The sequence below is a fragment of the Beauveria bassiana genome, assembly GCF_000280675.1.
Source record: "Beauveria bassiana ARSEF 2860 unplaced genomic scaffold BBA_S00015, whole genome shotgun sequence".
Lineage (NCBI taxonomy): Eukaryota > Fungi > Ascomycota > Sordariomycetes > Hypocreales > Cordycipitaceae > Beauveria > Beauveria bassiana.
Window position 1 is genome coordinate 1 of NW_007930850.1, and position 22,452 is coordinate 22,452.

At 55.0% G+C, this 22,452-nt stretch overlaps 10 protein-coding genes across 10 annotated transcripts; 3 read left to right on the forward strand and 7 right to left on the reverse strand.

The window, feature by feature from the left end:
* Positions 1–459: 459 nt before the first annotated feature.
* On the forward strand, positions 460–1,954 carry BBA_05581 (Putative SNARE complex subunit Vam7; the record flags this gene model as incomplete). Its single annotated transcript, XM_008600678.1, has 2 exons — positions 460–683; positions 742–1,954. 2 exons carry the CDS (start codon positions 460–462, stop codon positions 1,952–1,954), a joined length of 1,437 nt encoding a protein of 478 aa, XP_008598900.1.
* Positions 1,955–2,223: 269 nt separating this feature from the next.
* BBA_05582 (ribonucleotide reductase inhibitor) lies at positions 2,224–2,919 on the reverse strand (the record flags this gene model as incomplete). The annotated part of the gene is made up of 1 exon (XM_008600679.1): positions 2,224–2,919. One exon carries the CDS (start codon positions 2,917–2,919, stop codon positions 2,224–2,226), a length of 696 nt encoding a protein of 231 aa, XP_008598901.1.
* Positions 2,920–3,956: 1,037 nt separating this feature from the next.
* On the reverse strand, positions 3,957–5,145 carry BBA_05583 (dienelactone hydrolase; the record flags this gene model as incomplete). The annotated part of the gene is made up of 5 exons (XM_008600680.1): positions 3,957–4,379; positions 4,445–4,576; positions 4,634–4,850; positions 4,954–4,996; positions 5,082–5,145. The coding sequence occupies 5 exons, from the start codon at positions 5,143–5,145 to the stop codon at positions 3,957–3,959; spliced, it is 879 nt and encodes a 292-aa protein (XP_008598902.1).
* A 436-nt stretch (positions 5,146–5,581) lies between these two features.
* Positions 5,582–8,312, reverse strand: BBA_05584 (Mitochondrial escape protein 2; the record flags this gene model as incomplete). Its single annotated transcript, XM_008600681.1, has 3 exons — positions 5,582–7,677; positions 7,731–7,973; positions 8,027–8,312. 3 exons carry the CDS (start codon positions 8,310–8,312, stop codon positions 5,582–5,584), a joined length of 2,625 nt encoding a protein of 874 aa, XP_008598903.1.
* Positions 8,313–8,960: 648 nt separating this feature from the next.
* BBA_05585 (Protein of unknown function DUF3128) lies at positions 8,961–9,698 on the forward strand (the record flags this gene model as incomplete). The annotated part of the gene is made up of 1 exon (XM_008600682.1): positions 8,961–9,698. The coding sequence occupies one exon, from the start codon at positions 8,961–8,963 to the stop codon at positions 9,696–9,698; it is 738 nt and encodes a 245-aa protein (XP_008598904.1).
* Positions 9,699–10,147: 449 nt separating this feature from the next.
* On the reverse strand, positions 10,148–12,118 carry BBA_05586 (heat shock protein 70-2; the record flags this gene model as incomplete). The annotated part of the gene is made up of 1 exon (XM_008600683.1): positions 10,148–12,118. The coding sequence occupies one exon, from the start codon at positions 12,116–12,118 to the stop codon at positions 10,148–10,150; it is 1,971 nt and encodes a 656-aa protein (XP_008598905.1).
* A 1,887-nt stretch (positions 12,119–14,005) lies between these two features.
* On the reverse strand, positions 14,006–14,983 carry BBA_05587 (uncharacterized protein; the record flags this gene model as incomplete). Its single annotated transcript, XM_008600684.1, has 1 exon — positions 14,006–14,983. The coding sequence occupies one exon, from the start codon at positions 14,981–14,983 to the stop codon at positions 14,006–14,008; it is 978 nt and encodes a 325-aa protein (XP_008598906.1).
* A 590-nt stretch (positions 14,984–15,573) lies between these two features.
* Positions 15,574–17,439, reverse strand: BBA_05588 (MAP kinase kinase skh1/pek1; the record flags this gene model as incomplete). Its single annotated transcript, XM_008600685.1, has 2 exons — positions 15,574–16,254; positions 16,321–17,439. The coding sequence occupies 2 exons, from the start codon at positions 17,437–17,439 to the stop codon at positions 15,574–15,576; spliced, it is 1,800 nt and encodes a 599-aa protein (XP_008598907.1).
* A 1,386-nt stretch (positions 17,440–18,825) lies between these two features.
* BBA_05589 (cupin domain-containing protein) lies at positions 18,826–20,828 on the reverse strand (the record flags this gene model as incomplete). Its single annotated transcript, XM_008600686.1, has 3 exons — positions 18,826–20,426; positions 20,495–20,691; positions 20,758–20,828. 3 exons carry the CDS (start codon positions 20,826–20,828, stop codon positions 18,826–18,828), a joined length of 1,869 nt encoding a protein of 622 aa, XP_008598908.1.
* Positions 20,829–21,274: 446 nt separating this feature from the next.
* Positions 21,275–22,297, forward strand: BBA_05590 (ribonuclease HII; the record flags this gene model as incomplete). Its single annotated transcript, XM_008600687.1, has 1 exon — positions 21,275–22,297. One exon carries the CDS (start codon positions 21,275–21,277, stop codon positions 22,295–22,297), a length of 1,023 nt encoding a protein of 340 aa, XP_008598909.1.
* Positions 22,298–22,452: the final 155 nt, after the last annotated feature.

Below are 22,452 nucleotides of genomic sequence, written 5' to 3' on the forward strand. Positions count from 1 at the left end.
TGTTATAGTGGCACTACTCTGCGTTATATATACTGCTATTACGCCTTCGTTAATTACTAGAACTGCTTTTAATAACCTAATCTTTTGCCCTGTGGTCTGACGGTATAGGCGTACGTCATAATAGGCTTATTCTAACCTATATATAATCTCTTATAAAATTATGTACGGACCTTACATATGTATTCCTAATTAGTTATAGGTCACTTAACAAGATTTAAACTCGACTTTATAAGATTCAGCTCTCTAGTGGCATACACTAGCTCCACACACATCTAGCTCACTCCGAGCGTCATTGCATCACACCACCGCTGGAGCTCTATGATTTCAGCGCGCAAAGGGTTTTACGTTGGGCAGCCAGACCTCTGAGTTTCACCACGCGCAGCATCTCGGCGCACGATTTGCACATTCCTTGCAAACTGTAGAGATTGTGCGATCGCTTCTTTCCAAGGGCCAACATACATGTCTATTAAGCGCGAGCATGAGCAGGTGGACGAGTCGGGGCCGTCGAAGCCAGAGCAGAAGCGCGCGCGGAAGGCGCGACCAAAGCAGAGCTCATCGGTAGATCCCAACTCTGGCCAAAATTATGTGTTTGCCACGTACCACAACGCAACAACTATTCCTGTCGGGGAGGAATCTGATTTTGAGGATGATACCGACGCAATGGCATATCTGATGTCCGTGAGGTAAGTAGCATTCTTTTGCCCTTTACAAGTTGCAGCTAATTTGGCGGCGCAACTCCAGATCTCAAGCATCCGAGATACCACACGTTCTTGCGGCGCCTCGAAGGCAGATTGGGCCGCAGATACCAAAAGACTTTGTCAGAATCACACATGAGGAATCGGATGATGGCGATATCAGGGTCGAAGCGGACGATGAAGTCGATAAAAGCATACACATCACTGGTCTCGGCGACGGCCGGGGCTTCTACGAAGACGGCGCATATATCGGCCGAGATTACTATCGCGATGATGCCGAGGGCAGCGATAACTGGGACGAGACTGAGGACGAAGATGGAGAGGTTTCAGAAGCAGCCGTGTTGGAGGCATACTCTAGTGCCATCATGCATCAGTATCACCGCCTGCGTGCTATCTTGAACAGACCTCCCCCAGTGGATGCAGCTAAGCGCATTACGTCTTCACAAGCCACGTATGTCGCTGCCTTTGGTCCGGGGTCGTCGGCCATCAAAGTCTGGCCACCGCTCCTGCGCAATACAGACCCTACTCCACTGCAAGTATCCCTCATGTCAAAAGACACCGTCATCAGGATACTGCGCCTCATGCTCGGGGGAAAGTTTTTGCGCCGTGGCTATCCGATGCCTGAGCGCACCAGTCGCTGGATATGGGCTCTACTGGCAAAGCTACCAGAGCGAGGAGAGCTCAATCACTCGGAAATCGGATGGGTGCGGGACCTTGGTCGAAGAGCTGTGCTGCTGGGTAGAAGCCTTTCTGAAATGGCTGCGCTCCGCGAAGAGCTTGCAAAGGGAGGGCTAGGGGTGAATGATGCTGTGGACGCTAGTAGCAGCGATGACGAGCTTGTTGCCGACGAGCTTGATGGCCAAGAAGAAGATGGTGCGCCAAACGGAGATGAACCTGAAGAGATGAACGACAAACCAGATCAAGGTGCGGGTGAAGAAAGCACCGAAGCGGCGGATGAGGGTGAAGATGATGTGGCAATGGATCTCGAGTCTGACTCTGACGAGGGAGAAATCTGTGAGGACAGAGAGGAGAAAACCTCTGAGAAGGACGAATCATTGGAAGCTGCAAAAGCCGCATTCCTAGCTCGACTGGAGGTACAGACGTCTGATGACGAAGACGACGAGGAGGAACTTGATGCCGTTCGGGAGCGGTCTCGAATGAACATGCGAGCGACGCTCAACATGATACTGACAATTACCGGCGAGTTCTACGGTCAAAGAGATTTGCTCGAATTCCGGGAGCCATTTGTCGGCATGTAAAGTAACGGATGTTTGTATTTGCTGGTCCTTGCTGTATAACAGTCAACTAAACTAAGATACCCTGGCGAAAAGCCAAAACACATTTCTAATTGAACCCCAAGTGGAAAACCAAAACGGTATTGCCACTGCGCGATATCCACCGCCGTTCTGAATTCGCGAGTCCCAACGCCGTGCGCCTTCAAAAGGAAGAAGAGAGTAGGAGGAAAAAGTCTATCATCTCACAGTTCTCAGCGTAGTGTACATTATGATGCCCTTTGGCTTCGTCGCCATCAAATGGCCATGTCCAGGTCTTGCTCGTCGTCGAATACTAGGAACTCGGCCTCTTCAAAGTCTTGTTCGGCCTTTCTATTTTCCTGGCCAATGTTTCTGTAGGCAGTACCCTTCTTCGCTCGAGAGTGAGGAACGGCCATAAGGCGCGCATTGCCACGGCTTCCGGGGCTAAGCTCGCCATTGAGCTGATGAGCATCCTCTTCATCGTCATCATAGATGCGCTTGCGGGAGGGCGTGGCGGTCTCGCTGCCATCGACCGTCTCTTGGGACATTGTCAATTCGGGCAAGGCATCCTCGTCGGGAACGTCGTCGTGCGCAAAGGCGGGCTGCGACTCGAACCCTCCCACTTTATTGATTCCGCAAAACGGGAGGAGCTCTCGCGAGGCAACTCTGGTGGTGTTGCTGCTGCTGCGGATCTTGGGAGCGTTGGGGGTCGTGTTGTCGGTCCACAGCTTAAAGGCGCTGGGGCCCTCGGTCTTGTAGCCTTCAGGCACAGACTTGCGGACGCGCATGCCGACGCTCAGCAGGTTCGACTGGACATTAGCCGGCAGCGCAGGCTGCTGCTGCTGTTGGCGTGCGGCCTCGGTGACCACCGGCGCGCCAGACTGCGCGCCAAAAAACGAGGTGATTTGGCGCTGGGACGGGTCCGCCGAGGCGCCGGCAAAGGGACGCTTTACCCGGGCGCTGTTGGACATGATGATGTGGTTTTGGGAATGCGGTTATGCTGTAATGGAATCGTTTTTTTTTTTCGTCGTAGCTGGGCCAGCAGCAACAGCGGCGATGGCTTTTGATCGTATCAAAGGGCGGGGGGTGATGAAGTGTCAATCGAGCTTTTCGGACCTGATTGCGGGCTGTGCGTAGCAAAGTAAACTGCGTAAATCGAGGTGATGGAAGTCAAAAAGTATCGCTGACGAAAATGCAGAGGTGTTGAAAAAAAAAGAAAGAAACCAGCAATGAGTGGAGAGGGGTCTGAGAGGGGTGGTGACGAGCCAAGAATGTTGCGTCACAGATGCAGGGCCGTCGTCGAATGCAACAGAAACAGGGTCGACGAGGGTTCAAAGTCTTTGACCCCTGCTGGTAAAACCGGTTGCGGCAGAGGGAGGAACGCGGCTCGGGTTGCTGGGGTGAGAAAAGGCGGGTCTTTTCGTCAGCACGCACGCACGCTAAACGCGTCCAGTCGCGAAGTTTCGCGTAAAGTGGTTCCGTCTTCCAATCATCACGAGCTTCATCGTAAGCCAGGCATAATACGAAGCCATCATGCACCTTATTTTAAAAATGGGCGAGCAATTGCGGTTTGACCTGCTGAAGATGTTTGTGCAGTCTATCATCTCATTTCCAACGCACACACATCTCTTCTTTCACTCTCTCGCGAGTCACCTTCAACACCGTTCGTCGCAACCCTGGTTTCAATTTAATTGCTGCCCCCCCCCTCCTGCGCCAGCAGTTGCTTTCCACCTTGGACTCGCATTATACACCGTGACTCGGAGTAGTACACCACGATTACTTCCGATATGCATTCTGCTCAACGCACTGTCATTCTTTGGAAAGTGATGGGCTTCTGGGTGCCTACGTTTCCGTATTTCGTCGGAGGAATTGCTTGCGTACGGAGCTGTAACTGGCGTCGGGGATGTCCGATAAAGTAAAAGCTTCAAACACACGAGGCAGAGATGACATAATCCCAAGTCTTACATCATTGAAGCATGGAATTAAAGACTCACGTACTTACGTGGCACTAACAATCGTGCTCGACCGCCGGCACGTTGCCCTTGACACCCAGGTCCGTCTTGAGCACCCGCCCAAAAACCTCGAGCAGCACCTCGAAGCACACCTTGGTCACCGCCGGGTCGTAGCGGCCCTTGCTCAGCTCGTCCCGAATGAATGCGTGCTGCGCCCACGCAAACTCGTGAAAGCTGGCAACGACCCCGGCCGCGCGCATCTTGGCGCGGATCAGGTCACGGCCCGCGTCCGGCACGTGCGTGTCCTTGACGCCAAAGATCATGGCAACTTCGCCCTTGAAGCGGTCGAATTGGTCGAGCGTGTGGATGCTGTCGGGAGGCGCATCGGCAGACGTGTTGGCGCTGGAATGGGGGCCGAGCGTGCGGCTGTGAATGTCGGTGGCAAAGTAGGAGACGCAGGCGGTGATGCGGGGGTCAAGCTGAAGAGGGCAATTTTAGCAGTCTGGGGTTTCTTCTGGGAGAAGGAGAGAGGGAAAGGACGTACGGCGGCGCGGACGGCGAGATGGCCGCCGAGACACATGCCGGTGGCGCCGATCAGGCCGGTGCAGGTCGGCAGGCTGAGAAGGTGGTCGACGGTAGCATACGAGTCGGCATCGTAAGACTCGAGCGTCTGCCCCTCGTTAGCTGTGTAGTAATACGGGCTTCAAGCTTTGTAATGCTGACTGATGGGTACCTTTTGGATCTTGTATTGATTGCCCTTGTCCGTGTCCGCGGCATCGTATTTGAGCGGCTCCGGGCCAGTAAAGTCGTGATACGACGACGGCGCGGCGACAATGTAGCCTTGGCCGGCAATCTGTCTTGCGAATCGTGCCACGGGACCCGTCACTGCCCACCACATGTCAGCATGAAGCGTCGGTGCAAGCTCAACCGGGAGCGCCGGCAGACAGAACCTTGGTAGATTTCGCTAAAGAGACAGACTCCGGGGAAGCGCCTACAATTTCTCCACGTCAAGTTTTTGATCGTTGAGAAACATTTCAGAGAAAAAATTCTTACGCGTTGGGGAACCCGGGAATGGCAGGGTGAAAGACAAAGATGCCTGATCATCACAATGAGTTGTTAGAAGCGGGATGAGAGGTTCAGGATGGTGGGGGATGGGAGGAGAGGAAGGAGGGGTAATTTACGCATAGTGCTCTCCTTGCCATTCGCAGTCGACGTGACATCGACGTGGCTTTCTTGGATCAACATGATGGGCTGCGAAATCTAATTGAAGCGTGCGAGAAATCTATTCGATGTAGAGAGAGAGAGAGAGAGAGCTCGCGCAAAGTGAGAAAGTTCGAGGCCAAGGACACAGCTGCCAGGCGCCACCCCACCATAGCTCCGCGTTGCCCCTCCATCGCAACCGGCCGATCTGATGTAACACCTGAATCTTTGGCTTTTGACTCTGGATCGAAGCAATACATGGTCCTAAAGGGCTAATTGGTATCACAATTTGAGCGGTCTTGCCACCGCCGGATATTCTAGCACATTTGAACAAAGTTGAGTTTGTACATACGTGCTGCAGCGTAGTGAGTAGTGTTACTCCATAGGTAGTGACTAGTTACCTTTCCTCCCCAAGATCCCAACCCCAATTTCCCCGTCCCTGAAAAGACCAAGAAACGCCTTTGCAGAAAAATAAATCTCACTAGACTTCTTCGCTCAAAATCTTCTTACACGTCGCCATATGCTTATCCAAGTCCTCAATCTTACGTTGCGAGGTATCAATCTGCACCAGCAGATACTGGATGCGGCCCGCCGACTCGCTCGTCTGCCGCGGCAGGTTGCCGAGCAGCGCCAGCTCATTCTCGGCGCCGGCAATCTTCTTGGCCTCAATATTAGCCATCTCATTATGCTGCGCAAGGTCCATCTTGGCCACAAGCACGCGGTCGTTGACCAAGCGCGCAAACGCGGCCTGCTGCAGAGGCTTGCCGGCCGTGATGAGGCGTGGATGGCCGCGGTCAGAGCGAATGGAGATGAGCTCCGCCGCGGCGAGAGACTCTAATGCGGCCTCGCCATCGCTGGCGGACGAGGTCATCGAGGAGGAAAAGGTGGGTGTTAGGAGGACTTGGTTGTAGATGAGCGACGAGTCCTTGGCCAGGCCCTTAACGAGATACCAAACTTGGGCGGTGGACCACTTCTTTTCCGCAGCGTCGCTACCCTTGCCTAGGAGGAACATTTTGACAATGTCTACCGCGCTTTCTGTGACAATTTCATCGGTCGCGTCGGATGGGCTCATGCCGGCCTGTATGCGGCGGGCGAGAGACTCAAGATCCACCAGGCGGCCGCCAAGTGTCTCGATGGCCGTGTCGAGGCCACGAAGGTTGGGGGCCCCTTTTGCCTTGTCGTTTCCTTCGACCTTTTCTTTTCGCTCTGCCGCAGCTTCACGATCATTCTGAATACGTCCCATGATGTATTTCTTCGCTACCCCGTGATCCAGATCCCCCAGAGAGACGACACGGAAGACGCGATCGGGTAGCGCTCTAGTCAGAGGCTTAGAGTAGGCGTTTTCGCTGGTCAAGATGATGACTTGCGCAGCGTGATTTTGAACCACTGAGGCTGCCCACTCCGAAATTTTGTCATAGACAATACCCTGCTCCTCACTCTTGTGCAGGAAGTTGTCAATCACAATGACAGGTCGTCGCTCTGGATGAGCCTCGAGCCAAGCATCCTCCGAGGTTGTGCCGTCTTTTTCCTTGCTTGATCTTCCGGACAAGGCCACATCCCTCAGTGCGCTCGCGGTGGTGTACAAGATCTTGGTAAGCTGGGATTCGAGCGTCTCGGAGAAGCCAGCCTTGACACCAGTGGTGCCTTGAACAGCAAGGTCTATCATGCTGCTTACGCTGTTGGCCCAGGAAAAGACGGGTCGGTACCCGACGGCGGAAGCAAGTCTGCCAATCATGGCCGACTCGCCGCGCGCTTCAACAATAGGCTTGCAGTCAATCAGCACGACGTCTCTACGGCTTTCAAGGGCTTTCTTCATGACGACTTCAACTTTACCAGAACCTCTTGGTCCGGTCACAATAATGAAGTTGTCTGAAGTCACGTCGAGCCACTCCCGCAGCTGGCTGATGACATCCAAGCGATGATTCCATACCACGCCGCTCAGGTTCTCCCACTGCTCGCGACGTCGTCCAAAGGAGAATGACTGCCGGTGACTCTGAAACCACTTGTATAATCTTGACTCGCTGAAATTGAAGGAATGTTGAATGTGTAGACGAATAAAGAATTGGCGAATGGGGTCGAAAATGATGACGGAAAAGCCAGCGAGGAGAGCGGCGATGATCGGGAACACAATGCGCGGGTGGCTCGTTATCCAGTTCCAGATATTGTGGCCCTTTACTCGCTTGACGTAGGATATTCGCAGCATCGTTCCAGCCGCTCCGCCGCCTTGCGATTTGGGGACGACAAATCCGTGCGCGCAATTCCTTGCCATGATGGCGTCGCGCAGGAGAGGGAAGCCAACGTTGGCGTATTTGGGTACTTCTTTCGAGTCTGCAGGCTGCGGAATAATGTCGGCAATCTTGCCGTATCGACGAAAGACGCTGTACAAGACCTCCTCCGGGAGTGTCTCGGGCGTCGTGCCAACTTCGGCGGGCACGAATTCGACTCGGAGCACGCTGCCGGGGTATCGATGCAGGTCCTCGAGCCACGGCGTGCCTCGTACCAAGCGAGCGTGAATTCCTCGAAAAGGGTTAAACCACGGCTTGAGAGGCTTCTCTTTGAGCCTCTTTTTCAGTGTTGCTGCAGAAAGAGGCAGTTAGCACGGAGTTATGACGTAGAGCATCTTCGCCTACCTTCAATGTCTGCCGGGTCAAGTTCAGAGCTGTATCGAAACTTGACAAATGCGCCGCCATCCTTCAATCGTGGTAGGATTTCTGTTACTTTTATAGGCATATCCTCGGGGATGGCCATCTTGACCAAACGAATGGGATCCATAATGCCGAGTCTCGAGCTATCAAAGCGGCGCATCAAGTCTGCCAGCTCGCTGTCGCTCTCATTTCTGCGCAGTAGATTCATGATCTTGAGTGGAAAGATGTCTAAAGAATCTGTCAGCGTGATGTATCGCCATGTTCTCATGTCTGATGCATACTGTCAAAGAAGAGAATGGCTTCATTGTCCTTGACCTCAAAGTGGCCAGTGTCTTTCTCCTCTGTTATTTTATGTTCCGGTGCATCTTCGGTGGTCGGCGCCACAGCAGCGGGTGGAAGCCTCGCTGTCGTGCTCTCCCATGCTCGTCCAGCGATTGCTTGTCGAAGAGCTCCGTGGTCGATGCGGCGCAAAGCCGGGCTGCAGCGCACGAGGCAAGGCCGCAGAGGTGTTGATGTTCGCGCCAGCGGCCGCACAGCCATAGCGGCGAGCCGCGCGCGCGTGTACATCATGTGAATAGTTATATGGCGTGTTTTAGGATCGTATTCAGGTACTCATTGTGAGCTTGACCGCGTGGGTTAGCTAAAGTTGAGCTTGTCAAGGTCCAAGTTCTGGGAGCTTGGAAGTTGGCAGGCTCCCCACCAGCTAAGTCAAATTACAGGCAGGGGCGAATACAGTGCATTTAGCAATATTGGACCGAGTGTAAAATATTTTACACAAAATGTTAGCTAGAAAGAATGCCCTAAAACGATCTCGATACTTTCATCAAATTTATTTTTCATTATCTAGACAGACAATCCATGCATGTTCAGCCTATTGTTGCGGCTTCATCGCTCCATCATGAGGTCATTGGCTCGACAGCTTCGCTCCCTGGTAAGAAGAAGAAGAGCGGGTCGGCGGATCGTTTTTCCCCACGCAGGAGATGCTAGAAAAAGTCACGATCCAGGCTTCGGTCCCAATACGTTACTCAACATGAAAGTGTATCGTCGTGAATAAAGCGTCGCTTAATTGATTGGTTTCACGAGTCGAATCAATTTGCAACTACTAAAGCGGTGAAGCCATCTCCGCGCCATCCTCCCCAACCGGCGACAGCGCATCGGCAGCTTCAATAAGCAGACACCAGCGACTTGCGCAAACACCCACATCACATCGCCATCATGGGCTGGCTCTGGTCCTCGGATTCGAAGCCTACCGAGGCGCCAACATCGCAAAACATCCCTCCCACAAACTCCACCGTACAGCCACCTCCCACACAACCAACACAACCGAAGCCGCAGTCCGCAGAGGATGCCGAACTTCAAAAATTCATGGACTTTTTCAAAGCCGAAGAGGCCGCCGCAGCGTCTTCCTCGAGCCGCGCCGGCCCCCCGCACGAACCCAAGCCGTCGCCACTGCCCGAGTGGCTCGCCAAAATGATCACACCCAAGGACAGCCCGCTCTACAAGGAGGCCGACGCGCCGCGGCGGGATCCCCTGTCCGAGTCGCTGCTGCCGACCGAGATGTCTTGCCGGGAGCACTTTGACGCGGCCTGGGGCTGCAACCTGCTCGGCGGGCAGTGGAACGCCGTGTATCGCGACGGCCGGATGCGGACGTGCTCGGACAAGTGGGACGACTTTTGGTTCTGCATGCGCCATCGGGCGTCGTCGGGCCCGATCAAGGAGGAGGCGATTCGCACCCACTACCGCAACAAGGAGTACCAAAAATACTACGCGCCCGGCAAGGCGAACAGCGAGGACGTGTGGGAGGCGCGCAGGGAAAAGATGCCGCCGGGCACCGCGTTCACGGAGAAGATCGATCCGCCGAGCATGGGGGACGAGGAGTGGCGTATCATGGAACTTGAACGCAGACAAAAGATTCGCGACGAGCTGGGCTTTGACAAGTCGGATAAAGTATAACGTATAGCATTGTTGTAATATGTAATAATAGCACCACGAATGTACATACGTCACTCTTGAGACGGCCACAAGGCTCCTAGCAGTATATTGCAATCAGCAAGTATCAACCTTGCGGGCGTCACCTCTTTTCTTGAGGGCATAACACAACTTTATGGCTAGCCGTCTCTACAAAGGCAAAGAATGGTAATCACGAGTGGTCAATGGAGTGCAGTATTGTCTAACGGGTTTATTGATTTACCCTCATCATTAAAATACATCTGCCAGCAAATCGCCGGCTCATTCTTTTGGTTTCCCTTATCATAACCGTAATGCAAAGCCAGTAGTACAAAAGAAATGCAACTCTAAATAATCATTCATCATCTCTGCAACTTCAAAAGAGCCTCCGAGTGTGGACATGAGCCAATCTGAAAGTCCAGCGCGATGGTGCGGTTCGGGGGGTATCAAAGCATTTAGTCGACCTCCTCGACGGTAGGGCCGTCGTCGCCGCCAGCGCCAGGAGCGCCACCAGCACCGGCACCGGGGAAGCCGCCAGGGGCACCGCCGGGCATACCGCCGGGCATGCCACCCTCACCACCAGAGCCGTAGAACTTCATCATGATGGGGTTGGCGACAGCCTCGAGCTCCTTCTGGTGCTCCTCATACTCCTCCTTGGTAGCCTGCTGGTTGTCGTCGAGCCACTGGACAATCTTGTCGATCTCAGCAGTGAGCTTGGTCTTGTCATCAGCCTCAATCTTCTCGTCGACCTTGGGGTCGCCGAGAGTGTTGCGGAGAGAGTAGGCATAAGACTCAAGACCGTTCTTGGCAGAGACACGCTGGCCCTCCTTCTCATCCTCATCCTTGTACTTCTCGGCATCAGCAAGCATGCGCTCAATGTCCTCCTTGGAGAGACGGCCCTTGTCGTTGGTGATGACAATCTTGTTGGACTTGCCGGTGCCCTTCTCGACAGCGGAGACGTTCATGATACCATTGGCATCGAGATCGAAGGTGACCTCAATCTGGGGAACACCGCGAGGAGCCGGGGGGATACCGGTGAGCTCGAACTTGCCGAGAAGGTTGTTGTCCTTGGTGCGCTGACGCTCACCCTCGTAGACCTGAATAAGGACACCAGGCTGGTTGTCGGAGAAGGTAGAGAAGACTTCAGACTTCTTGGTGGGAATGGTGGTGTTGCGAGGAATGAGCTTGGTCATCATACCACCAGCAGTCTCGATACCAAGAGACAGGGGAGCAACGTCGAGGAGAAGAATCTCCTTGGTGGAGGAGGAGGAGGTGTCTCCAGACAAGATAGCGGCCTGGACAGCGGCGCCGTAGGCGACAGCCTCGTCAGGGTTGATGCTCTTGTTGGGCTCCTTGCCGTTGAAGTAGTCGGTAATGAGCTTCTGGATGCGGGGAATGCGGGTGGAACCGCCGACGAGGACGATCTCGTGGACCTGGCTCTTGTCGATCTTGGCATCAGCGAGAACGCGGTCGACGGGCTGGATGGTAGAGCGGAAGAGGTCCTGGCAGAGCTCCTCGAAACGAGCACGGGTGATGGAGGTGTAGAAGTCAATACCCTCGAAGAGAGAGTCGATCTCAATAGAGGTCTGGGCGGAAGACGAGAGGGTGCGCTTGGCACGCTCGCAAGCAGTGCGGAGACGACGCATAGCACGGGCGTTGGAGGAAAGATCCTTCTTGTTCTTGCGCTTGAAGTCGTTCACGAAGTGGTTGACGAGACGGTTGTCAAAGTCCTCACCACCCAAGTGGGTGTCACCAGCAGTGGACTTGACCTCGAAGATACCCTCCTCAATTGTGAGAAGAGAGACATCAAAGGTACCACCACCAAGATCGAAGATGAGGACGTTGCGCTCACCGGCAACCTTCTTGTCGAGACCGTAGGCAATGGCAGCAGCGGTAGGCTCGTTGATGATGCGGAGGACGTTGAGGCCAGCAATGAGACCAGCATCCTTGGTGGCCTGACGCTGAGAGTCGTTGAAGTAGGCGGGGACAGTGATGACAGCGTTGTTCACGGTGCCGCCGAGGTAAGCCTCAGCGGTCTCGCGCATCTTGGTGAGGACCATGGAGGAGATTTCCTCGGGGGTGAAGGTCTTCTGCTCGCCCTTGAACTCGACCTCGATAACGGGCTTGCCATTCTTGTCAACAATCTTGAAGGGGAAGTGCTTCATGTCAGCCTGAACCTCGGGGTCTGAGAACTTGCGTCCAATGAGACGCTTGGCGTCAAAGACTGTGTTGTGGGGGTTCATGGCGACCTGGTTCTTGGCGGCATCGCCAATGAGACGCTCAGTGTCGGTGAAGGCAACGAATGAGGGAGTGGTGCGGTTGCCCTGGTCATTGGCGATGATGTCACAGCGATCTTCACGGAAAATACCGACGCAAGAGTACGTGGTACCGAGATCGATACCGACAGCGGTAGTGGAAGTCGTCATTGTGGGCGATTTGTGTATGTGCGGATGGAAAGAAAAAAGGAAATTAGTGATGTTGGGGAGCAATCAAGCCTATATGAGAGTGGGAAGGCGTAGAAAGCTAAATCTTCCTGTCGATGATGTGTAGAAGGGTATAAAGTGTGTGTGAATGAATTGAGTAGAAAAGACAAGTGCGGTTTCTCTGGTGAGCAGGATGTAAAGGGCATCTAAATAAGAAGAAGCGGGCGCTTCTATGTGCTTCGAAACAGTTCCAGCGGAGCCCACTAGAGGGTGGCAGGGGCTTGTGGAAGTCTCTGGCAACGGCTGGAGCCTGTTGGAGCCGCCTGGAGAGAGCTGCATGGTGCTCGAAGCACCCACCAGAGTCTATTACAAAAGGCGGGTGGATTCCTGCGCGACGTTGCGGCGGGAAAATTGTCGCAAGTCTCTGATTACCGGTTTTGGCTGCTGCCTTTTTTTTCTTCGCTCTACTCTGGGTATTTTTCTCTGCGCCTTCCTCGTTTTCCGCCTTCCACGATGCTTCCTCTGGACCCCCATCACGGAGACCTTCCAGCCTTCGGTGAGGTGCTTCCCTTTTCCATCGCGGGGCAACGGAGGAGGTTGCAGATACCTTGATTAGTGTGTGTCGGAGCTGCCTTGTGGCGGTAAGTTAGAAGTACCCAGTACCTTCTCTGCCCCACCTCCATTTTTTTCCTTTCTCTGCCCCTCCAAACGCGATTGCTGAACCAGCGTCATAGTGGGCTGGTGAGGGCTTTGCAGGACGCCATCCGTTGACAGAGCTACAGAGAATCGAAGGCGATGGGTCGACCTGGAAAGGACGAGATCTCGAAGGCCCCCATGGTTTTACTAAGATTAATCATTCAGCTCAGGACAAGGTGCCTGAAGAACAGCCCGACAGAGCTTCCGTCTGTACCCCGCGAACCGAACCGAATCAAGAATATGAGCTTCGATGCTTCGATGCTTCGACCGTGGCTGTGGCAGTTGCTCCCCGATTGTGCTCACCGCCCTGCCACAAACATAAAATTTTCTCGCGTTCGCTTCACTGCCCTCATTCTACTGCTTTTCAGCCACTGAACTTGCTGCGTCGTTTGCTGTCAGATCTAGCGCCAACCCATGGCCGCAGCTTACAGAAAGCTCTAGCTGGAGTGGCAAGGCAACGAACGGAGCTCTCTGGCTGGCAGGCAAGGTGGTGGGGCGCAGCTAAACGGGTGGTACGTACCGGCCGCTTGTGGCTGCAGCTGTGCCCAAGCAGTGCATGCACCATAAAAACTAGAAGCTCCCAAGCCAAGCAACTAAGCGGACCAAGCAACCAAACTGCGGGCGGGGCAACAGCCAAAGGCAAAGGGCGAAGAATCGCAGTGACGAAAATTTTGTGGTACCCCTCCGCGAGCTATTGCGTCGAACGATCGTCATGGACGATGAGAACGGATAAGCTCGTGAATGGAGGTTCATGAAAAATTCCAAGCTCAGTGTTTCCAGGATACCTAATTGGCGCTACACTTCACATGTATCTCGAACTTTAATTCCCCTTGCGCCGAGCTCGAGATTCACAGCTTCACCCAATGAGGGGTCAGCTATTCGGTACCCATCACGGCCCAACAGGCTCTTCGGACCTGTTTTTACTATCCGCCCATCCGAAACCCTCTTGCGACTAACTTAGTTAACGCTGCAGCCATGGCCGTTGTTACACCTGGCTCGCCAGGTAGCTTGTACTTGCAGACTCTGCCCAAAAGGGTGTACAGCTCGGTGACAACCCTGAGAGTTGGCTCTGTGCTGTGCTCTCGCCTCGCCTGTCAAAGTCGGCATTGCGACGATTGAAGCCAGAGCTGTCTTTATTCATCCAGTCATGTACACACAGCTACACGATGGCAAACTTTGCCCTCGTCCCGACGTCTAACAGCCAGCTATCACATCAGCCAGGCTCTCCTCTCTCACCAAGACCATTTTCTTGTCCACCAGCTGCGTCCTGTCGTCCCGCGATCTCTGGCCGCTGACGCTGCCCATCCAGCCCTCCCAAATCTTTTGCATTATATTATCCTCGTCCATCAGCGTCACGCCGCGCTGTCCGTCCTTGCCTGCTTTGCCGGTCCTGCCCGCCGAAAATTTGCAGTGTGCCACCTCTTCCTCCCCCGGACTCAGCGCCAGCAGTAGCCGCTTCGCCGCCCGGAATCGATCCGCGACGTGCCATAGACACCCGAATATCTGATCGCTCTCCAATTGCGGATACCCCAGCTCGGCAAAGGCGCAGGCGACGTGCCGCACGCGGCGCGTGTCTTCGGGTCGCAAAAAGTACACCATGGGCGAGTTGAAGCCGTACGCGTCAAAAGCCTCGAGCTCGCCTGTCAGGTACAGCGCGTCCAGCGCAAAGTTGAACCACACGCGCGCCGGCTGCGATACGGGCGTGTCCGACAACAGCTTGGAAATGCGCCAACTAAATGTAAGCTCGTAGAAGCGCAGGCCGACGCTGCGCGCCTCGTGGTTGATGCGCAGCAGCACGGGGCTACAGCTGCCGTTGGTCATCCCGCCGCTGCTGTCGTCGTCGTCTTCGTTGTAGCCTTCCGTAGACTCTCCCGCCGTCCGACTGCGTAGCTGCGCGCGCCGCTCCTGCAGCCGCCCATCTCGCTCCAGGCAGCACGCCACGACAATGCGCGGCTGCACCAGGAGCTCCCAGATCTTGAGACGTAGCTCCGGCGGCAACCGCGCAAATTGTGGAAACGAGGCTGGTCTCGAAGCTTTGTTCATATCATGCATGCCATCGTCAAAGGTGCGAAATTCGATCCAAAACTTTGGCCGTCCAGTGTCCGCGCTGGTTGTGGTCGCGTCGCCGCCGTAACCGCCCCTGTTGGTGTTACACCCCTCCAAAAAGCACATTGTGGGCATGTCATCAATAAGACGAGCCGGGCAGGTCGCAACGAACAGTAAAAGAAAGAAGTTAAAAAAAAAATTCCGCAATTAGCACTGGAGGGCAAATGAGTGTCTGGTGGGAAAAAAAGAGTGAACCAGCTAAGGCGTGTCTTTGGAAATTGGGCTCTCGAGAACGTGCTTGCTGGGCGCCGACCGAGCCTCCGATACGGAGGCCGAGCAGGATACCTACTTACCCGTGACCCCAATACGTTGCTCGTCACACCTTGCGTGGGGCCTGCGCCCTTTCATGTTCTTTGAAAGACGTGATGCAGTAGAAAGTGCCGTCGCGATTGAATTTTTCCTCTATTGGTTGTAGATTACTGTGCATGTCTTTGTTGTGCCGGCTTGTCTACCGTGCGCTTACACCGACTCGCTGTGGCAGGGACATTAGCGGTGATTGCCTCACCAGTGATTAGAGTTGTGTTATCAATACAGCAGCCTAGACAAATTTGCAAGGGCAGAGGTGCATGTGATCACTTGATATGCGTAAATAAATCATCAATCGCTAAATCAACACCAAATCGACTCCAAAAAATCCAAAGAAAATTCCCAGCCACCTAGTTCTCCTCTCGCTCCTTCTCCTCCCGCTCCTTCTTCTCTCGCTCCTCCTCCCGTTCCTGCTGCTTCTTTAGTAGCGCCGGTATGATTTCCACCGCCTCCAGGCGCTCGTGCGGCTCTTGATCCATCATCCACGCAACCACGCACTCGACCGGGTCCTCCAATTTCAGGTCGTCGACGACTTCGCCAACCTGGTCGGCCCAGCTCTCCATGGCGATGCGGTCGTCGCTGTTGGGGTCCTGCATGTTGAGAAAGTCCCACGGGCTGCAGTAGTCCTCGGGCATGTCGATCTTGCACAGCACGTACAGCATCGTCACGCCAAACGCCCACACGTTGCCCCGGTTCGTCCGCTCGCCGACGCGGAGCGTCTCCGGGGGCACGTACCACGCCGTGCCGCCCGTGGCCCGCGGCACCCACCGTCCCGCGCTCGCGAGCCCAAAGTCGAGCACCACGGCGCCGCGCTCCGGCGAGTAGGCAATGTTGCGCGGCTTGATGTCGTTGTGGCTAATCTTCTTCTCCTCGAGGTAGGCGAGCGCGGAACCAACGTCCTTCAAAATGGTCTCGGCGTCTTCTCTGGTGAAGCCTGGTTCCTTGTGGTAGGTTGCGAGCGAGTCGGGGAGGTGCTCCAAGTACACGGTGTAGAATCGTGCGTCCCAGCTGAGAAGTTTTACAATGTTTCTCTAGAGTCAAAAGTCAGGTGCTTATCAACAGGGAAATGTGTACGGCACAAAAAAAAAAACACGTACGTGATCCAAGGTCTTCAGTATTTCCATCTCGTTGCTCCAGTGATTTGCCAGGGACGTAACCGAGCGACGAGTTCTTGACGTGACATTGAGAGCTTTGGCGACGAGGGTAGAATGAGGGAGCTTGCTGTGGATGCATGCAAAAACGCTCGAATGCCTGCTTCTGTCAATCTTTTGCAGACGTGTTACCTGATACGACTCTGCAGTTTCGGCGTACCGCTGCTCAATCCCTGCATCGTTGCTGCCTGCCGGGATCGTTGTCACGCGTACTGTCTCTCCATCTTGAAGCCTATAAAAGGGGTCCGGATCAAGTGTGAGCATCTCGCCCTCCGGTATCCTCGGCAACTGTTTGTCTGCAGGCTCGCTTGGCTCAACAGCCCCCATGATGAAGTCGGCAACGATTTGGTGGACAGGAGCTTTGGCAGACTGCATGTTGATTGCAGAATCGGTTTCTGGCAAGGGCGTGAGACTGCCATCCATTCCTGCTGCTGCTGGACGCGTCAAGGTCACCGAGCACTTGCGCTTCAGCAGCAAGAATTCTACAACCCGCCGCGGACGGCCGAAGAAAGTCTCTCCCGGCGCGGAGCTCGAAGGCACAGCGACCGTCCACATGCCAGGCTCAATGCTTTGGATATCGCGCCGCCTAACGAGATGGCTATGTAGAGAGCTCTCCCCAATTAGAGCCACGTCGTGAGAGCTGCAAAAGAACTCACATGCATCGCTGGCTGGATTGTATGAAATGATGCATCGTAGCTCATCCTTGACGAAACGCGCCCAGGGCGGCCGCGACGGAATGGCAATAAAAGGCACAAAAAGCCTGAAGCAGACATCCTCGATGCGCTGCAGCACACCCATGATGCTGCGACCATCGCGCGTCTGACTGACAAACTCGGCTGGTTGGAGCAGTGGGACGTGCTCTGCCGCCCCGTGCCGGATGCTGGGCGGCCGAGCAATCATGATTCGCGCTCCGGGCAGACTCTCATAATGTATGCGCTCAAGATCTTGCCGTAGACTCTGAAATGAGCCACTACCGTCATTGGTGCTGTCTGAGAATGCAGCGGGAGCTGATCTTCGCTCTGCAACGGTGGGAGAACCCCCGCGTTGGCGATCGCGAGCGATCATCGTGGATATGGAGCGGGAAGCCCAGGACCGTCTGCGCCTGTTCCAACTATATGGTTTGCTGATTCTGCAACCGAGGACCTGTCCAGGGTGATCATGGCCAGCCCCGGCCGGGCGGCCACCATTCAAGTCTCTGCGTGTCATGGCTCCGGAGCTGGACGCAACTCGGGGGCTAATGGCTGCTTATGAATAGGCCAAAAACAATAAAACGCAGAATCGAGTGAAGCCGCAAGTGGAGAGCAAGACTGAATACTAATAAGATGTAGCTTGCTCGCGGGGGCAAGTATTGGCAGATGAGTCGCGCCTCATTCTGGGATACGGGGGGGCATCGATTCAGCTACACGAGTCGGAAAAAGAAACTTGTGTTCTCCAGAAGCTCCAATCTTTTGTCTCTGACTGGCTCGACCTGCGTTTGTGCGATACCCAGCTTCTTCACCTCCCGCCTCAACACGGTTGGTGCCACCGGGAGAGAGGAAAAATTCGAGCTCCTGTGATGCAGTGGTACCAGGTTACACAAACACGCTGTCAGCTGCATCTGCCGCCTGTAGACCCTCAACACGTGTGCTGCCCCGGGGCGGGCTTCAAACCGTCCAACAGTGACTTTCCCATCTATCAAGTAAATTTTCCGAAGTCCCCGTGTTCTCTTTGACGAACCTTGCGAAACGTGACGGTATGCGTCGTAGCGGAACACGGCCGTGGCTGCCGCCGCCGATAGTTTACTCGCTGCAATTGCTCATTGGGTGAAAGTTCCGCTATACGTGTCACTTGTAAGAGATATTGCGGAATCTTTTCAAGGATATAGTTGCAAGGCGGACAGCTTATCCTGATGCACTGGCTCCTAAGCGCCCATGGGTCGCACAACGTCCTTGTCTGGTGGTAGGTTCGGGATGACGACTATAATGCGCGACAAGTCCCCTTCACTATTGATTCCAGATAAAAACTTGGCTGCATGCATTCTCAAAGTCACTCAAGCTTTTTGCATGAGCCAGCTTTGTCATTGCTCTGTGTGACCACAGCAAGCCCGGAAACTATGGTGGCTGCGTTTGAACGACTCTTAGTCGCTTCTTGATTCGCTCGCTGTTCAACTGATGCCTTCCCTTGGTGGCAGGTACAGCCTCGCCTTGAGTGTGCCTAGCCAATTGCAATTTGCCCACAAGAACGAGTACTGCAGTATAGCCCCAGTCTACACGTTATACCAGCATGACAGACACACAAGTAGGTAGATACAGAGCATGAAATGGGTATATTCGTTGTCCATCGGAAACAAATGCAAGTAAAACGGCCAACGCTCACCGAATAATATGCAAAAACCCCGCACGAAATCCAACAACGCCTCCAAAAATCTAAATACAACAAGGACCAACATTTTAAGCCGTGACAATTGTGAGACTAGGCCACAATCGTCTGCGTCATGTCTTCCGTTACCCCCGGCAAAGGCGATACCTCACAGGCCTGCGCAAAGTATACCCTAGCAGGAGAGTCATAGTCGTTTGAAATGTTGTAGTAGTTGCCGCGCGGCACAAACCACATGCCGCCGGCCGAGATGCGAAACTGCACCTCGTTGATGCTGACAGTGACTTTGCCGTAGTGCACGAAAAACACAAGATGCATCTTGCGCGAGTTTTTGGGGCGCTTCTCCGACCCCGGTGGCAAATCGACCAATCCGGCACCCATGAATGGCATCGTCAGCGGTTTGGCGTAGCGAGCGTCCGAGTTACTAATCTCAACAGTCTTGATGGCCTCGGCTGTAATGGCGATTCGCTCGTCAGTGACCTGCACGGTGTCGTCGGGCCCAGGTGGATTGTGCTCGTGTTCGGGCTCCCAGAGCACGATCTCAGCAGTTATGCTGCCAGGATCGACCTCCCAATCCTCGAGCTCCTCCTCCTCGTCGACCATGGCGGCGGCTGGGCGACGTCGGTGCCTAGTGCTAGCCTGCGATGCAAGGCGTTGGCCGCGAGCCGGCTCGTATCCGTACGTAGGATCGTCATTCTGAAAGTCAGCCCACCAATCGGCGTCGTTGCCTCTATGCCGAGACTCGACTCCAGCGGTGGCATCGCGACGCATGGAGACTAGGCCTCGTGATTTGGGCATCGGCGGCCCTCTTTGTAATGTCATCAAAGATTCGCCCTCTTCTCCATCGGATTCTTCGTCACTCTTTCGCGGGCGTCCAGGTCCACGTTTTCCGCCTCCGTTCTTCAGCGGTCGCCCGGGTCTTCGCTTGGCCGCTTGCTCGCTACGCCGAGATACTACAGATTCTGTTTGCCTCTGTCGTTTTGCGCGGTCTCTGCGATCATCCTCTTCGTCACGAGAACGGCGCACTGTTGATTCTGTCGGCGAAACAGCCGTTGTGGGACGCTTGTGCGTCTGTGGTTGTGGCGAGGGTATCGAAATAGATGGCTCACGTATCGGAGCATGTGGTGATGACGAATATCGCGGCAGCTCTGGTGCCGGCTCTAGCTCTGGCTCTGGCTCCGGCGCGGGATCCTGAACGTATATGCTGGGCTCATCAGGAAATGGCGCCGGCGGTGAAACACTCGGTGGCGCTGGCTCTCTAAGCGAGGGCCTCGTGGGTGACTTGCTAGAGACCGCCCTTTGTTTCCCCCTAGCCTTTTCAGACATGACTGGTGTAGGTTGAGGTGACCGTACGCTGGGGCTATACTCATTTACGGTCCGGTAGTCTGTTTGTATTTGGTTCGCACCAACCATTCCTGTTGACTCGCCCAAGAGTGCATTTATTGAGTCGTCGCTTGGAGTTTCTCCTATAGTGCTCGGGCGTCTCCGCCCGCTACTCCTTTTCAAAGGACTGCTAAAGTCGATGTGCCGTGCACTCAAGTCTGCGGGAGATGGGCGCATTGGCGATATGTTGGGATTTCGTTTCGCCGGAGAGCGTAGTAAGCTCGCATTTGTCTTGGCCGGAGATCGGCCTTTTGGAAGAGGAAGCTTGAAGTTCCTGCTTTCTCGAAGAACAGTTCCCGGACCAGGACCATCGCCTGAGAGGACACCCATTAATACCCTTTTTTCTTGGCGCGGCTTCGGCTGGTGATGCAGCTGCACTTACTTGAAGCTATTTCCATGGGAGCGCTGGCATCCTCATCCACCGCTGACGGCGGCGTAGCCTGCCGTATTGGTTCCTTTGTCGGCGCCGCGACGGATACTTGTGTAGTATTGCCTCCCGGGGAAGAGAAAAGGCCCTCGGTAGGCATCATGCCCTGTTCATCGCGTTTGCCATCGTCCTTCAGTGTCGCGCCGGTTTTTCTACCGAGCCATTAGCGCCACCGTTACTTCCATCGCCAAAAGTCCAATCGCCATCCCGAAACCTACCTTCCTTGGACACCGAGTTGATAAAGACCTTGCGGCGAAGCTTCATCGGGGCGCCTCGTCGGACGGGCCATGGCTGCGAGGCGGCGGGCGGGTTTAGCTCAACAGCAACCAGCTATTCAAAAGAAAATTCGCGGCCACTCGGGCCGGGGGCGCGCAGAATGAAGCTCTCGCATAAGCAAGCCAAAGTATATTCGTAGCAGTTTTCAAACGTAAGCTCGTTTTAGCAAGGTAGTTATCGTCTGTATTTCGCAGTGAAGTCGTAGTCTTCAGCAACGCGCCAAAGTTTCTTGTTGTGATGTGTTGACGTGCTGTGGGGCCCTGCAGGTTCGGGGTGGTGGAGCTGGCCGGACTCAGGACAGCGGGTCCTGAGCTTAACGCGTGCTGCTATCTCCAACGCGTCTCCCAGACCAGCACTTGCCCGACATTTTGCGGCACAGCATCGCCGAATAATTTTGCTTCGTTATAAACATACTCCTGCCTCGAGCTCAGGACCGCATTCGCACCGAAAATATTACCAATGGGCGACTCACAAGAAGAAACTCCCCTGGAGGTCGAAGCTGGCGCCTTCGTCCCGCCGTCCATCCACGGCGAGCCACTGCTCGTCGGCCAGTCCTATTCGCACTTTTCTCCCGTACCGCCGTCTCTCCTCCCGCAAGATCCCTCGAACCCCGCCTCCGCAACTCCGTGCTGCCTCGGCGTCGACGAAGCCGGTCGCGGCCCCGTCCTCGGCCCCATGGTCTACGGCGTCTTCTACCTACCAATCGCACAATCCGACCCTCTCCTGCGCTCGGCGCACCACTTTGACGACTCCAAGGTGCTCACAGCCGCGGTGCGCGCGTCGCTCATGGAAGCGCTCTGCCGGCCCGGCTCCGACCTCCACGACAGCTGCGGCTGGGCGACGACGGCGCTCTCGGCGCGCGACATTGGCGCCAACATGCTGAAGCCCGTCGGCGTCTACAACCTCAACGCGCAGGCCATGGACGCCACCGTCGACCTCATCAAGGGCGTCTACGCGCGCGGCGTCAACGTCCAGGAAATCTACGTCGACACCATCGGCCCGCCCGCCACGTACCAGGCCAAGCTGCAGCGCATCTTCCCCACCGCAAAGGTCACGGTCGCGAAAAAGGCCGACAGCCTGTACGCGTGCGTCAGCGCCGCCTCGGTCTGCGCCAAGGTCACCCGTGACGTGGCTCTCGAGGCAGTGTACCGAGACCGCAAGGATCATCCTGCGGATCACGAGGAAATCGACGACGACGACACGGCCATGGCCTGGGGCTCCGGCTACCCCTCCGACGCACGCTGCACGGCCTGGATGCGCAGTAATCTGCACCCAGTGTTTGGATGGGGGCCCGAGTGCCGATTTAGCTGGAGCACGGCCAAGGATATGCTCGAGGCCAAGGGCAACGGTGTCAAGGTTGAGTGGCCGGTGGAGGACGACGGCGAGACGAGTCGCGTGACCGACTTCTTCGTTTCGGGCGACAAGGACACGAATGAGCTCGGACATTGGTTTGGTACGCCAGCCGGTTTAGAAGCGTTCTAAAACGTTCAATTAGACCGACGCTTGTGACGTTGACTTGACAATAAAGTGCATATGTATACATAGGATGGGTATTAGGCCGGCGTTAATGGATCTATTAGACTTGGAGACAGTCAACATGATATCACGCAAGATCAAAGAGAAAAGAGTTCACAAGT